Source organism: Notamacropus eugenii, chromosome 1 (assembly GCF_028372415.1).
Source record: "Notamacropus eugenii isolate mMacEug1 chromosome 1, mMacEug1.pri_v2, whole genome shotgun sequence".
NCBI classification, from domain to species: domain Eukaryota; kingdom Metazoa; phylum Chordata; class Mammalia; order Diprotodontia; family Macropodidae; genus Notamacropus; species Notamacropus eugenii.
In genome coordinates, this window is record NC_092872.1 from 130,640,224 (window position 1) to 130,657,766 (window position 17,543).

General features: G+C 35.5%; 1 protein-coding gene across 8 annotated transcripts in view; it reads left to right on the forward strand.

The window, feature by feature from the left end:
- Positions 1 to 17,543, forward strand: part of MAP2K5 (mitogen-activated protein kinase kinase 5) — a 291,463-nt gene that overhangs the window by 118,023 nt on the left and 155,897 nt on the right. For all 8 annotated transcript variants that reach the window (XM_072614880.1, XM_072614887.1, XM_072614890.1 and 5 more), the window contains 3 exons: positions 4,896 to 4,935; positions 13,084 to 13,152; positions 13,251 to 13,332. In XM_072614880.1, the coding sequence (XP_072470981.1) occupies positions 4,896 to 4,935; positions 13,084 to 13,152; positions 13,251 to 13,332 (191 nt within the window). The remainder of the gene's footprint in view (positions 1 to 4,895; positions 4,936 to 13,083; positions 13,153 to 13,250; positions 13,333 to 17,543) is intronic.

A 17,543-nucleotide genomic window follows, 5' to 3' on the forward strand; every position in this document is an offset into this window, starting at 1 on the left:
CATAAATCAAGATATAGTTGTTTCCCTCGCCACCCCATCCAGGTTCAGGTACTTTGTTAAATCATTCCATAGGCTGTGCATCCCTGGATAAGAACTTCTGCTTTGTACAGTGTGTCCCCTGTGCCTGAAATGTCCTCTCTCCTCATTTCTGCCTCTTAGAATCTCTATCTCTCTTCAAAGCTCAGCTTTAGAGCCATTTCCTTCTCTGATCCTACTAGATGTTAGTGTTCTCCCTACCACCATCAAAATGACTTAGTACTTACTATGTGTATATGTATGTGTAAATACACGCACATACATTTTAAATTGAACTCTCTGTTTACATATTATAAATACAAGCTCCTTGTTGGCAGGGACTGCTTTGGTCCTTCTTTACCAAGCACTACGCCTGATGTATGTAGTAAATGTTTAAATGTTTGTTCAATTGAATTAATAAAAGAAATGAACTAGACGCTAAAAAAATCTTATAAAAAATGTTTCCCCCATACACTCATTGGAACAGGTAATTACTGTGGCAACTAGAGACTAATTTGAAGTGTTAGCTGTTAATTAAAACACTGAAGAGGTGTACAGTTGTCTTTTGGTGTAACCAAAGCTCCTATTCAAACTTCATTAATCACTTTACAGTTAATGTGTTGAGGAAGGTCAAGACAATTGAGATGCAGTATCAGTCTAAAGTAAACAAGTTCCCTTCCTCCCAACTAGTATGCCATTTGCAAACCTGAGGGATACATTCTGCCCATCTGCCTGGCATCATCTTTGTGATCCAATTCTTCATGATAATTAAATGTTAAATTGGTACTGTCAATGCATTGTAAACCAAACCAGGGATCTCTCCATTGCTTGAAATCCAACCCAAACTTCCACGGATGAATTGGCGTGCATCATAATTAAATCATCAAGTCTTTCCTTTTAATTCAGTTGGAAATATGAGATCTCCCTTTTGGAAAAGGGATCAGCTTTCTTGACAAGCTAATTAAGTTGCCAAACTGTCCAGTACAGTATATATTAGACTATCTCCTGATCATATTCTTATCACTACTGCTTATCTCAAAACTCCAGATGTTTTGCAGTCAGACTAACAATACCATTTTTAGAATTTTTACTCTTGAATCTTGGTTTTCTCTGCATTCACTTCCCATTACCATTTTCTGTTGATGATTTTAACATTCAAACTCAGAGTAAGTTGGCATTACTTAATGGAATGTAGAAGGAATGTTAGAATATATTCTAACATGTTGGGTTACCTGTATTTATATACAAGTACAGTAACTGTTCTTTTGAATCACATTTCAGATGAACTCTTCTGCCAGGTAATAAACTACTGAGCACAACAGAACCCTCTTATCTGTTTTGCTATTAAATGGAATTATAAATACCATGGATTAAATAATTTCTTTGAGGAAATAACTATGTACAGGTAATATATCTGCCAAAATATTCATAGAACCCTTTTTTATAGTAGCCAAAAGTCGGAGGCAAAGTAGGAACCCATCATTTGGGTTGAGTAAATAAACACATTGTTACATATAAATGTAGTGGAATGGTTTTACACTGTAAGAAATGACTATATAAGGAATCCCAAAAGTATGGGAGGACTGCACAGAGTAGAGAAATCAATACCAGAAGAAAATGCACAATGACCAAATATAAATGAAAAAACAAAACAAAACAAACTACTAAAAGGTAGCAAAACTTGTATTCATTGCAGTCAATGTTGGTTCTAGATGACTGATGTTGTAACACATTCCTTTCCACTCTATAAAAAGATACTAACACCAAGGATGGATAATGTTACTTACTGTGTCATTTTTAGTCATTGTATCTGTCAGTTTTGTTTAACTTTTCTGTCATTCATTAGGAGAAAAAGATCACAACGGATGATATGCAACAGTGTAAAGTTTGTAAAACACTTTACATACATTATCTGTGACATAAATGCTACAGATGACTTTTAAATAGAAACTGAGGTTAAATCTTTTGTCATACCATTGGTAAATATCATAAGCAGGATCTGAACCAATTTTCCAGTCTTCAAGTTCAGTGTTCTGTCCACTGTGCTGTATTGTTTCTCATAGGGTATTGTGGTAGGAATTCTTAGGAAGTAAATATGGTTAAAAATTCATTAACAAAACATTTTTTAAAAAATTATCTTGCTGTATGTGCTCTGAAAATCTGACACAGAAACAGCTGTCTGTTTCCATCTTTTTAGGAGAGGTAGTGTGGCAAAGTAGATAATGTACTGGACTTGGAGTCAGGGAATCCTAGGTTCAAATCCTGCCTCTAATGCTAACTTTCTGTGCAATCCTGGACAAAGTCACTAAACCTCTCTGAGATCAGTCTCCTCATCTGTAAAATGGTGGAGTTGGATCAGGTAGCTGCTAAGGACCTTCCAGCTTTAAGTCTGTGACTCTGTGTTCTGTTGAATTGTCTTCTTACCTTGAAGGCTCCAAAGGTAATCCTCCTCTGGGAAGTCTTCACTGAACTTTCTTCCTGCCCATACCTTCTGGTCAAATGAGTCTCTTTTTCCTTCAAATTTAATATAGAACTTTGCCTCCATCACTTCTTTGTACTTGTCTTGGTCTTCTTTGTATCATGTTTTTTTGTAAATATGGTTTTTCCCCCTCAGGTGGTTGTCACTTCCTTGAGAACAGAATCATTATCTTTGTGTAGAGCTTAACACAGTGGCTTGCATGTGATCCACATTCATTATTTTTCGAATTTGAATTTATTGGCTAAGCTACAAGCTTGGGGTGTATTCTGTTCCCCAATACTAGCATTATAAAGTATAAAACGTAAGTTTCTGAAAACTTGTATATCATTGAATCTTTGTAAATTGAATCATTTTATGTCGTCTTGAGGGCTCACTATTCAGTGAAGTGTTGCAATAAATCCTTTTATAACTCAAAAGAATACTTCAGAAGTGTGAGTAATCACTCCCAAATTCATTTGTTTATAAGTATACTTTTTTTTTTTAGCTTATAGTGTGAGGTGTACCTATAATGAAGTCTAGTTCTTAAAAATTCAATGGAATCATAGAATCAGAGGCTGAGTGGCATGTCCAAGACTGTACAATTATATTGGTTACTTAAATAAGCAAAACCTTACAAGTAAGTCCTGATGTTATTTGAATTTCAGTGATGTGGACACGTGATGATCATTGGCATTCTGCTGATACAGAGCACAACACATCCATACCTATCCATGTTGTGCCACTGTTATCCACAGCTTCTCCTAAATCCACTGCTAGGGTTCCATTACATCTAATAGAGCTCTCTTTTTATGTTCTTTTGATATGGTGTAGATGCCACTGGAATTGGCAGGCTGACTTTCTTTTGGTTGTGCCTTGCTTTGGCTACCTGACCAGTCTATCTTTTTTCCAGTCATATATTTCTCTGTTTACAGCCTTTATGCTGCTTCTCCTAGAATATGCCTAGGAGCCAGTTCATGACCATTGTATTTTTTGCCATTACCCTTTGGTGGCATATGCTTTCAGAATATTTCTCTCTTCCTGATGTTTCAAACAGTATGGCAAGTTGTTTCCGGTTCAGCTTTGCCATTCGAAGTTATGAACCTAACTTTTAAAACAACCGCCCATCAGAGAAATCTGACAGATCTTTCTGCCTAAAATGGAAACTAATGTTAATGGTCTATGTTTGTAGGAATGTACATTGCTTTTAGAATCAATCAGCAAATATTTATTAAATATTTACTTTGTGGTAGGGTGTATGCTAATTACGGGGGATACAAAGAAAAAAATAGCCCTTGCCTTCAAAGAGCTTTAGTCTAATGGAGAAGACAACATATACATACATTAATGGATACTAAGACATGCAGAGTAGGTGGAAGATCCACTTTGACCAGTGTGACAGTAGCAGTTAAAATGTTGGGAGCAGTAAGTGATTTTGCAGATGCTTGTCAGTACAGACAGAGACTTTAGTCAGTGATGGAATTAGGAATAAATAAACTGCCTTCCCTGACCTTTAGCGTGCTCATGTCATGCCAGTCCTGGAGACTGGAAGAACAGCCAACTCTGGGTAATGTATAAACTCTTCTGTGTGGTGAGATCTTATGTCTGAGCAAACAGATTGGCTTCTTTTTCCTTTTTATTGAAATTTTTATATAAGCCAAATTGCTTCTGGATTATGGTGCTTATAGAATTCCTTTAGAATACGAATTCAATGCTGTCTAGGTACAAAAGGCCACGTTACATTAAACATAGAAGGTCTCAGTGTGATTTCTTAACATTTAGTTACTGGAAACCCTACTTCCTAGAATTTCTTTAAACAATTTTTTCTCACTTGTTATTTTAAAATTCTTCAGCTCATCAACCCATTATTTTGTTCCTATGTAGACAGCTTCTCCTCTTTCCCTTCTTAATAATTTTTCTAGTACTTTTTCCCCCCCTTAATCAACTGATGGTTTTAATCAGGGTATGCCTATCATCAGATGTCAATTCTGGCAGAAATTCAGGATTTCTGAATATGTTACAGAACAAAACATTAAAAATTTTGTGTGTGGATATGTGTAATGTTTCACCAGAATGCTTCCTACCATCTAATACCTTTTTTTTTGTGGCCATATCAACTCATGAGAACATCTACTAAGGCATGTAATACTTACATTCTACGTCAGTAAAATCAGTCAAACTGATGAAGTCACATCTTGAAATTACATTATTGACGTTAAGAACATACGGTACAGATTTGCTGTTTCTTCCAAACTGTTGAGTGTTCAGTACAGTTTCACACACAATGGGTCCTCAGTAAATAGTGTTCATCATTGTTACTGTTACTTGAAAATCTGTCAGAGCACGTTGTTATAAATATGGTGATTGAATTTATAGCATATCAATAAATCATTTTTAAAAGTTATTCAATTTTTTTCTTTCCCAGAGCATATCATGTCCCAAGTGGAAAAATATTAGCTGTAAAGGTAAGCTATGAAAAAGGTCCTGTCATCTTTTTCTCCATTAAAGAAAATTATTCTTAATGCTAACTTTTGTCTTCCTCTGCCTTTTACTTGTTATTTTTAAATATGCCTTTACATTCAAATATCATTCTTAGCACAACGTCTGGCATATAGTAGGTACTTAATAAAAGCTTTCTGACCAACTGACGTTCTCTAAAAGTCATTGCAGAAATTTGGGTCATTAGGTAGTCGTTGAAGAGAAGTTAACATAGCTATCTCCTTCAGGCAGGAGTTAGAAATACCTGTGTTCTTCGTTTGGAATTCTAAACATCTGCTCATCGAATTGGTCTTAGGCTTTATCATGCTAAATTAGGAAATATATCACAGTCCCTTTCTTTATCATCAGCGACTTTTTGTGTTCCAGCAGGGAAGTATGTTTCCATATAACAGAATAGCAAAATTCACATTCCATAAGAATCACCCCAAAATGAGTGAATGAAAAGGTTAGCCATTTTAGACACCGTTTCCATTCCTTTGCTCATACTACATTCAGTGATGTTTTTCAGTCTAGTAGCTTTCAGTAGTTTGTCTTTAGTAAGTTGTCCAAAAGTTCACAAAACCCACTATTAGAGATATTTGCCAGAAGATAGACCCTGTGAATTTAGGTTTTGAAGAAAAATGAGGAGCCATCTAACCCAATCCCATCATTTTCCAGATAAGGGAAACTGAGGTGCAGAGGTTAAGCTTCTGATTAAAAGAACCAGTTTTCTTTCTGAATTCACATTTCCAGTCACTGTCTTGACATGTTAAAAATGATCTCCTGTTCTCTCCAAACACAATCTCTTCATTTATCTACATGTACTTCCCAGATCTTTTAGTATAATCATTGTAACTTCATAAGGGATTTGGCTTTAGAGATATATCAAGGAATCAACAAACATTTCTTTAGATTTCTTTCCTTTATTTTTCACATTTATCTCTTGTTTAATTCTGGTAGAATATAAACTTCTTGAAAGCAGAGATTTTCATTGTTTCTATCTCTAGCACGTAGAACAGTGCCTCATACAGAGTAGGCACTAAATAAATGTTTCTTGATGGACTCCCATCTGTTGATATCCTGTGAATATAGAGAAAGTTAGGTTGTTATTTGGGATGTTTTTGTTAAATATAGTTAACTCTAAGTTATTTGCAAAAATAGAAGAGAACAGTGATACTTCTAATCTGAGAATCATTAGTATCTGTCTTTGGAGTGTTTTTACATTATATTTTTTAACAGTAGATTTGCCTAATTGTGTTTTGCTTAGGCTAATAATAAATTTATTTTTCATTTTCTGAATAACACTTTCAATTAGAGCTATTAGAATAAGTAATTCTAAATGCATATATTGTTCTAGAATTAATTGACAAATGTAAATAAGTCATAAGGAAAAATTTGTCATATTGTCACTTACCTGATTTGGTTTGGTTTTTGCTTTTTAAAGAAACTGAGACTGAATTTGTAAAACTCTTCACTAAATTGTGTTATTCTGGTTACATGGGACCATTGTACTGGTGGATTGCTGATTTGCCAATGTGATGCTAATCCATAATGAAGGTTATACAATGAACTACAGATCAGTGAAAAGGAAAATAAAGAGTCCAGTTGCTGAAAACTTATGAAAGTATAACCTTTTGAGGGAAAGAAGACATGGCTTCTCTAAGGAGAAATTATGCCCTACTAATCTACTAGAGTTCTTTGAGAGATTGAGGGCTTGGAGAGAAGGGTAAGTAAAGCATATGAGCAGGAACAGGTGGTTAGTGGTCATAATGGAATTAGCCTCTCAGAAGAGACAGACACCATACTAAACTGGATATTGGAGGAACGTTTCTGTCATAAATAGGAAGTTAGTTTAGAGAAGGGAAAAAAGGCTTGGAACCCAATGGTACATTCATACACACATATATGCATATGTATGTAATATATACATATATATATACATGTGCTTATGTGTATGTGTAATTGTGTCTGAATTTTTCAATGGGAAGGGTCTTTTTAACATTTTTATAAATGTGCTGAGAAGTACATACTATGAAATATACATGCTTGTAGATGACAGTAATCTCATCTGGGTAGTGAAACCACTATATAAATAGAAATAAGGTATGAAAAAAATTACGAGGAGGAAAAAAGTAGCATCACCCTCCCACCCTTGTCTGTATGCTCGCAGGAACTTCATTATTAGTAAGTGTACAATAAATTTAGGGGAAAAAAATGCAAAAAATACTTCTGAATTGGTGGATTTTAAGCTGTTAATTATGATCCAGGAAAGAGATATAGAAATAATCCTTCCCTGTTTTTCTAGTACATCAGTCCCACTTTTGATTTGGAATCCCTACCTAATCTCTCTCCTCCCCCCCCCCCCCAGTGAGGCAACCATTTCAATGATATTCTAAGGTCATAGATTTAGAGATATGAAGGACCTCAACTCACCTATTCTCTCCCCACCTCCACCCCCCAGTCTTCTCCGTAGGCACAGTTTTACAGATGTGGAAACTGAGTCCCAAAGAAAAATCAAGTGATTCTCCCAAGTTCACACAGGTAGTAAGTGGCAGAACTGGGATTTGAACGCAGGCTCCCGAATTCAGCACTTTTTTTCTCTGCAGTTCCTTCTTGACTCCTATGACTTCAGTTATCACTTCTGTTCAGATGATTTCTCAATGCTTTTCTTTAACTCTGACCCTTCATAAATCCTAATCTGACATTTCTGACTTCATGCTATGATTTGGTAGTCCTGCTAGCTAGCACCTCCAATCCATTACATCTAAGATCTAAGCCATTATCTGCACAAAAATAACTTCTTCCCCTGACTTCCTTTATTTTAATATTTATTTTTATTCTTTATTTTTATGTAATTATTAATAATCATTAATATTAATAATTTATTTGAACATATTTGTCATTCATTTATTATTTTATTATTTAATATCTATTTCCTATTTATTCAGAGCTAAAGCTCATTGGTCATCTTTGACCCTTTCTTTCCTACCACAACCAGTTACCAAATTCTGTTGACTCTGACTGTTTCATGAATCTGTTCCACTCATACTATTCTCATTGCTGTCTGTCTACTTCAGATTTACATTAACTGTCTCCTGAATTATTCCAGTCGCCTCTTACTCGTTTTCCTGCCTTTCTTCTTACTCCTGCTTTAAATCTATCCTGTATACTATTATTGGATTAATCTTCCTAAAACATAGCTTAAATCATGTCATTTTCTTGCTTAAAAACCTGAAATGATTCCCTCATTCCTTATCAAATAAAACCCCAGTCTCTCAGCCTGCCATTTAAAGCCCTCTAAGATCTGACTCCGAGACAGCTAGGTGGCAAAGTGGATAGAGTGCCAGGGCTAAAGTGAGGAAAATTCATTTTCCTGAGTTCCAATCCAGCTTCAGACACTTCTAGCTGTGTGACCCTGGGCAAGCTACTTAACCCTGTTTGTTTCAGTTTCCGCTCTGTCAAATGAGCTGGAGAAGGAAATGGCAAACCATTCCAGTGTCTTTACCAAGAAAACAATAAAAAGGTGTTGTGAAGTGTTGAGCACAACTGAAAAGACTGAACAACAACAAAAGATTTTATTTCAACCTGCTTTTTCTGCCTTATTTCTTCCTGTTCCTATATAATCTGCCTTATCTTCTGGCCAAACTGGACTATTTGCTATTAACTGAACCCATACTGAATTGTGTGGCCTTTGTGCCTTTGCTCTTGCCCCTTGCTTGGAATCCTATCCTCTTCTTCCCCTCCCCATCTCTGCCTATTAGAAGCCCATGTCCCCCCTTTGAGATCTAACTTATATGCTGTCTCTTCATGAAACTTTTCCTGTACATCTCAGATCTCTTTGTCCTCTGGACACCTGCTGTACTTTGTACATCTCTTAGGACATATCCCATGTTGCTTTGTGTTATAATTATTAACGTATATGTCTTAGCTCCCACACTTTGCCAGTCTTTAAGCATATTATTTTTGGTACATAAACTCCTTAACATCGTGTCTTCCTTTTCTATACTCCACTGTGCCTACATGGTATCATTTTCATGTTAGGTGTTCAATAAATGTTTGTGGAATGAATTTCTCATCTTTAGAGGTGATATCATGGGAGCAACTCACATCCACTTCCAAAATGTATCATGGTGCTGTCATCGGCAGAGTCAAATATTGAACTTTGTGATCCTCTGGTCTTAGCCAGTGGTCATTTCTTATGCGAGTGGGTGAAATGAATTAAGACTTTGAAGTGCACTTGGGTTTTTCCTGGCTCTGCTTCTGACTTTTCATGTAACTTTAAGAATGGCATTTGTCCTACTCTGTGACCTCCACTGTGAAATAAGGGTGCCGTGTGTCACAGAGGCATGTTGTGAAGAGCACTGTCAGGCCTTTTCCCAAAAAAATCAGCTGTAGAAGCTTGGTGACTCTCCCAAGGCAGGTGATCAGTTAAACCCTTGTCCGTAGGAGCAATTAAAGAAGAGCCCAAGAAAATGGGTTTTTTTTTTCCTTTTACACTAAAAATACTAACAAATGTTGGTAACAAAAGTTAGTAACTTCTTTAACATGCACACTAGCTTAATGAAAGCTAAAGCCTTGGTTAGTGCTCTCCTTTCTGAACCAAACTTCCTAATGGGTGTCATTAATCTGATATCTTGATGCAGCAGTAACTTTCTGTAGTTTTGGGTGCCTAGATAAAAAAACCAAACAAACAATAATGGAATGCCTAGTTTTCATCACTGTAGTAAAAGGGATTGACGATGTAAAGCAAATTAAATTTTAGGGAAATAAATCAAAGTTCCATTGAATTTAAATTTTGCTGCCATAAAATTTAGAAATCTTTTCACCAAAGAAAACATCCTGAAAGTATTGCTAATCGCCAGTGCACTACAGGGTAATTACTTGACAGTGACTATAATTCATGAAACCTATTAGTAACTACCATTTTTGTTATAGGTAGTCTTGAAAATTGCAAGTAAATAGAGCAAGAAAAACATATAAAATACTGTTATCCAACTTGCAAACTAAACCTTTTTATACCATTAAAGTATTCTATAAAAATCTTTCAGCTAGGTAATGCTTGGAGGATTTAATGGATTCCCCAGTATTGCTTTTTTTCTAATTGGGAAAAATCCATCTACAAGAAAAAAAATCCTAGCATAATATGTAGCATGCACTGATTATCATTCTTGGACTGCTTTGGGTTTCTGCTGCTCTTAAACTAGCATTTAAATGGACCATTTGATTAATCATTTGTATACTGACTGTAATCCTCCCAAATTTCCTTTCTGAGTTGTACATACTGTAAAAGACAATTATGTTGCCATAGATTAAATAAGTGAATTAAAACAGAATAGCAGCTTAATTTGACCTGTGATTTTGCTCTCCTTCCCTTCAGTGGAACGTGTGCCACTCTAGCAAATAAATGAAGTCATCCATGACAGCTTGTGATGAATTGCCGTATTTATACTGTATATTTTAATAGCCTCACACTAATTTAAATTGAGCACAGAGTAAATTATAATTCAGTCACTTGACTGCTTGTATTTAACTTGACAACTCATCCTTATTTGTCCTGGAGGTGTAGTGGAGAGCGGAGGAAATGTACCCAGGTATTTCAGGCTTCGCTTTAACCCTTTCTCCTTGAAATGCATAATATTCAAATCCTTTTCTATTTCAACTTTTTTATGTTGTGGGAGGGCCAGGAGTAAAAACCACCTCAATCTTGTCTCAAGCTGTCCATAATTGGGGTTTTTTTCAGATACTTTAAACAGAAGTTTAATATTTTGCTTATCTTATTTATAGTCCGTATCAAATAAGAAATTGACTGCTTCTTAGTATTTTAATGATCGCTCACAAGAATTCATAGGGGAATGAAAATTAACTTCTTCTGTAGTTATAAATCTCCTAGAAGCACTGTGGTTTAAGGATCAACTTAATTTTCCTGTTCAGCATCCTCCAGATGACATTATCTACTTCCTTACCTACTATGGAGCCAAGAAGTCTTCATTCTGGAGTGCTGCTGATAAAAAAAAATAAACATTCCTATTTAGGAAGCTAGTACCATGATGTAAAACCAGCATGTCAGAGTTAAATACTTGAAATTTATGGAATCTAAATGAGCAAAATGGATTGGGTAGCATTAGGATTATGGCTGATATTTCCAGCTTACCTGTTAGTATTTGTGGCGTTTGAACTGTTGTTGGAAAAGTAAAGTACGTCCATTTACCCCGTCCAAAAATAAGTAACTGTGAGGACTGGAGTTATAATGTGAATTGTGATTTAATTCTGAAACGCTGGGCACACCCGCGTGATATAAGTAGGTTGATAACCTGATAATACTCTATTTGTTAGCAGTCATGGTAAGTATTAAATGAATAACATTTTAAAAATCTTAACGTTTAACCTAGTTAATTAGAAGAAAATATTCCTCATATTTGAAATAGGGTTGTGTAGTCCTAATATTATAATGGTCTAAGATTGATACAGTGCCAGAAGAATTTATTTTGTTGCTAAGTTTTCTACAGTAAGAAAAAATGTAAGTGAATATTGTTGGCAAATGACTATTGATCGGCGGAAGCGTGTTAAATGTTTCTTGGCAGTCCTGTATTACACTTACAATCTAGTTTGGTGAGAGCTTTTATAAATAACCCTAAAGCAAACTCTTGATAGAAACGAGTTATGCTTTTTTGCTCTTTTCTACCCTTGGACGGACGTCAATACTGTAAGATGTGTGTTTGGAAATTGCCCTTTTTTCCTCACTTGTTTCTCTCAGCTGGATGAAGTCCATAGTTTATGTTCTATTAATTCTCCAACATGATTACATTTGCTCTCTTTCTCTAACATGAGGTGAAGTTTAACTGTCGGGTGGTGTGTGCCATAATGGCAGGACACTAAGTGTTCTTTGTAAATCCCAACCTTGAAGTTCCTTTCTTCCCCCTTATTGCCTGGAGTCAGAAACCTTGGCCACCTTTCTTTAACCAAAAAAAAAAGCCTTGCTAGAGTTTTCTTCTCATTAGCTGAATCTCCTTTTTATATAAAAGAGTAATCATTGCCTTTATATTAGTCTTAATGAAGAGCCAGGTAAAATTTAAATAATCTTTTTTATATATAATAAGAGCTTGAGAAGATATATGCTTTCATCAGTGCGTACTCTCCTTTACACATTAGTGACATTAAAAAAATTAAACACAGCTATTTGCATGTTTTACATTCATTTGTTTAGTTGCCTTGCTCACTTGGAAATACTTTCAATATGTCTGGAAGCACCAGGGTATAGTGGGAAAAACCCTGGAATGGACGTCTTAGAGGGCCTGCAGACCGACCTCTGTTCTGCCACTTAGTAGCTATGTGAGCTGAGCATATCTCTTCCCTTTTCTGGGCTTTATTTTCTTTATCCATAAAGTGAGAGTTGATATAGATCAAGAGTTCTTAATCTGAGGTCTTTTAATATTTTGATAACTATATTCCAATACGATTTCCTTTGAAATCTTATGTATTTTGTATTGCACATTTAAAAACATTGTTCTGGGAAGGGATTCATAGACTTTAATTAGACTCCCAGAGAGGTTCAAGATACAAAAAAGGTGAAGAACCTTGGGTTTAGAAGGTCATTAATTTCTCTTCTGGTTCTAAAACTTAAGTATTTTTAAGCTTTATATTTTTCTCCTGACTATGCAAAAAAAAAAATTGACTTGGATGACTTATTTGTTCTTACAAGCAAAAGACCAACTTTAAATTACATTTATATCTGTCATCCTGTGTGCTTATCTTCCAGTGTGTGAATCACAAGATGTTCTCTTTTAATGGTTTGAGGGTTAATAGGTACAAGTCACTCCTATTTTCTTCCTCTGAAAATAACCAATATGGCCAAAATAGGGTGTATAAATTAAGGGCGTTATAACTTAACTGACTTTTAAAGCCATTAATGCTGACCCTGGAGACCTGGCTTTTTCCCCTACCCCATCAATCATTTCTGTACCACCTCCCCCAGTCCAAAGGAACAGATAGATGTGTGTATGCAGTTTGCTGTGTGGGTGAGGTGTTGGTGATGGTAGGGAATCCTTTTTTTAAGTCCTATAATCCGTAGCAATTGTGCACAGGTTTTAATTTGAAAGAGAACAAATGGGTAATAATTGTCTTTTTTTCTGTGTTAGGTGATATTGCTAGATATTACACTGGAACTTCAAAAACAAATTATGTCTGAATTGGAAATTCTTTATAAGGTAATTGTTTTTCCAGTAACCACTTTTTAAATATGTTTTCAGTATTGCCTCTCCCTTTTTTTTAACCAAACTACTTTTTTGTCTTATTTCTTTTATAGTGTGATTCATCATATATTATAGGGTTTTATGGCGCATTTTTTGTAGAAAACAGGATTTCAATATGTACAGAATTCATGGATGGTGAGTTTTACGTCTTGTGTCATTCCTAAAGTAGCTTTATTGACATTGTGATTTAAAATGTTCATTTGCTATAGATGTTGACTAGGGTGTTAAAAAATAATTAAAACATATTAATAATTACCTCTTCTTATGCCCTAAAATCAACCTAGTGGTTTTGATTACTAGTGTTAAAATTTTTAGCAGTGCTATATTTTCCAGAACATAATTTCCTTTACTTTTATTGAAAATTTAAGTAGAGTAGATTAAATGCTAGTCTAATCTGTGGTTTGATATTTGATTCTTCTAGACAATCTGTCTTTACTGACAAAACAGCTGTTCTGTTCTTTTAATGTTTCAATAGCCAAAACAGATTTTCTTTTAAAGAAATCTATTAACCCAATGTCCTGTGTCTTTCAGTGAGAAATTGGTTCTTAATTGCAAGATAAGAAATTGTTTTTCAACCCAGCTGTGTAGCCAGGCTGCATTTAGTTTTCTTTGGACCTTACCCCTGTTCCTCTCCATCTGTATTTTTCACTCATAGCCACTCTATCTAGGCATTATGCAGATTTTCCAGTATCATACCAATGAAATAAGGTAATCACTGTTTTCTTCCACCCACTTTTAAGTTTGAGCCTGTCTTTTAAGTGACACATCTAGTGCCTGACCCATTAAAACTCACCATTTTTCATACATTCAGGTCTTCATTTTCAGGTTCTCAGTACATTACTGGAGCAATAATCCATGACTTTAGAATTTTTCATGACCCAGCATTTGATGCCATACCAAGGTGTTTATTTTAGTTATCATGTATATGGTTTTCTAAGATAAAATTCAGCCACAGTTGTCAAAAATTGGATGTCTTAGAACCTATAGATACCTATATATCTATCTATCTGTTTATATATACGTGTGTGTGTGTGTGTGTGTGTGTGTGTGTGTGTGTGTGTGTATCTTGTATAAGTAAGCTGCATAGAAGCAAGGCCATAAATCAGAGACATGCTTGGAACCTTGTTTAAATGAGTATCACCTCTTCCTTTGAAAGATCCAAATTCTTCAGTTCCATGTTTCATATATTCTTTTATGATCTTCCATGATTTTCTCCTTGACTGTTTTTACAAATCTGTCCCACTTTATATGGAAGCATGGTTCAGGTGGTAGATAGTTGGCCTCAAAAGTCAGGAAGACCTGGGTGTGGGTCCTGCCTCTGGCAGATCCTGGTTATGTGAACCTGACTGAGTGAGACACACAAGCTCTCCATGCCCCAGAGAGCACTCAGAGATTCTGAGTTGCAAAATAGGTGTTAAACTACATTATTAAAAATAATTTCCTCACCACAATTTGCCATGTCACTGAAATTACAGATTTGGACCAAGAAGAAAAAAAACCTTTCCTTTTTAATATATATCCTGCACTTCAGGCACAGTATAATTTTCCATTCCCTAAGAATATTCTGTTCTTTCAAACTTTTGCTTAACACTATTCTCTCTGCCTCAAATATCCTTCTTCCACCTCATTACCTGATATTCACACAGTTAATATTCAGGGCCTTACCTGTATGCCATTTTGTCCATGAAGTCTTCTCTGAGATCCTCTAGTCAAAAGTAATTTCTTCCTTTTCTGAATTTCAAAGTATTTGGAACTCTAAAGTATTTATCATGTTTAACTTTGTGTTGTATTTATTTGTCTGTATGTCTTATCTCCCCTACTAGATTGAAAGCTTTTTAAGAGCAAAAGCCCTGTCTTAGCCTCTCTTTTTATCTCTACAGCCCAAAGCATTGTCATTTACACATAGCAGACCTTAAATAAAAATGGACACATTTAAAGATAACATGGGCAGAAAATAAACCCAACTGTAACATAATTAAGAAACAGGTAGGCTTTAATAATTTTCTATAGCTGACCACATTTATAGATACATATTTTTTTCAAAAAACATAAGATCTACTGTATTATTTATTGATATTTCAAAAGTACTTAGAATAAAGTGCAGCCTTGGAGGATCTCCTCAAAACAATATCTCGTATGCATGTTAAAATTATACATGACTGATAGATATGGTTACTAAGAAAATGTTCAGCCATCTGCTGATTTTTGACATTAAGGAAAGTTTAAAAGAAGAGGACACCTGCTTACAAAAGGCAGTCTCCAGTCTTGGTAAGTGTCCTGTACATTCAAAACAAAAGGATTCCTCTTGGTGGTGAGGTTTTCTGAAACGCTTCTCTTTACAGCTGATAATCAGTTGCATTGAGCTCTTGAACACTTCTAAGGCCTTTTCAGTGAATTCCATAGCAATGCAAGGGAGATTGTTTTAACCATCCACACTTGGAAACCAAAATGAATGAAAAATGCGTATTGACCAGACTGTGATATGTAACTTATTAAGTTTAGTAGATAGATACTTAGAAAGGTTCTGCAGTGACAATGAGATGGGCACAAAATTTCATGGGAGGAGGAGATTAGACTAAATCACATTCAGGAAATTGCCTTGCTCTTTCAGTGGTATCTAAAGCTTGCTGTTGAAAAAGCTCATTATTAAAAAATATTTATATACTCCTGTTATTTGACTATAAATCACAGTACCCCGTGATCTTGAAAGCATCAGACTTACAAATAACTCAAAGGACAGTCAAAAGAGACATGGTGGATGAAAGGAAGTTGCATCATGATATCCGTGATGACTTGCAGTAGTGACTTAGGAGATCTCTTCTATAGAGGTGTCTGACTGGAAAAAGAAAGATGATAATCAAGTAGAAAGAAGGAAAAACAGCAGAATGGAAAGCAACCCAAACATTGGTACCTCAGAGTCATTAAAATAGTGAAAGAATAGATGGGAAAACCTATTTGGAGGGATGTAAAGCCAAACCAGGACTGTCTACAGAGTGAGAAGAGGCAAGTAAGGAGGGAAGAAAGACAGGGCCAGAGGTGGTGGAGCTTCGGACAGGCCTGGAGGGGATGAGGGACAAGGGACAACAGTGCTTGTCTTTTCTGCTATTATTAAGCATTGATAGTTCAGATTTTATCCTTTGTTTTGTATGTTTATCATTTTTTAATATTAAAAAAACAGAGGAAGACCTCTAACACAGGATGGTTCTACTATAGTGAATTTATGAAAACAGTTAGAGAAGAATTTTGTATAATGTGAAAAAGCTTGGAGTGGTTGCCACTTGTTGAACTGATTAGAGCTCCCACACCAAAAACATCCCAGATCCACCAGTCTGTAATAGAAGCCTTCTCTAAGATTTTTAGTTAGAAGTACAAAATTTATAGGATTCTAGGATTACAACTGTAACTAACTGCTTTCATGTAAAATTAAATGACTTGTTTCACATAACAACAATAGTAATAGAAACCCGGAAGACCTGAGTTCAAATTTGGCTTCAAATTCTGTGTGACTCTAGGCAAGTCACTTATAATTTCTCTCTGCTTCAGTTTCCTCAGTTGTAAAATAGAGATTATATTAGCACCTACCTCTCAGGGTTATTGTGAGGATAAAATGAGAAAATATTTATAAAGTGCTTTGCAAATTTTAAATCATTGTATGAATGGTTGATATTAATAATGTAATCTTTTTATTCAGAATGTGTATTTAGTGCCTATCACATGTAACTCGGTTAAATTCAGCATCTGTTGTAGGTAAAGTACTATGATAGGCTCTGGAGATGCAAAGACTTAAAAGTATGCTTTTGGCAAAAAGAACATAACATATGCACACATCACTACAAGACAGTTTGAGGAGGGGAGAGAGAGAGAGAGCTCTAAGAGTTAGAGACATCAAGAAAGGCTTGGTAGAGGTGGTAGCCTCTCAGATGAGCTTTAAAAGAAGCTAAGACTTCTGAGAACAGAGAGGAGGAGGGAGAAGATTCCAGGCATGGAAGACACTATGGGGCTACAAAATGTACAATGATATTCTCATTATGGGAAGATGATGCCACTTTTTCAGTAGTGATGGTCACCATTTCAGATCTCTTCACTTACTCTGGCTGGGTGCCTCTTGTCACCACTATCATGTATCTGTAAGGTGACTGACTAGTAGGAACTGTGACTGTGGAACAGACTGAAACTCACTGGCCTTTGGGAATCAAGCCAGCAACTTTGGCCCTGTCAGCTTTGTGACCAGACCAGCTAAACTAATCATGCATTGGAGTATTGGGTTTGTAAATGCATTCAATAACAAGATTAAAAATTGGCGTTCCATACATGTTTAAAAGTAATGTTGCATAGCAGTGGAATTT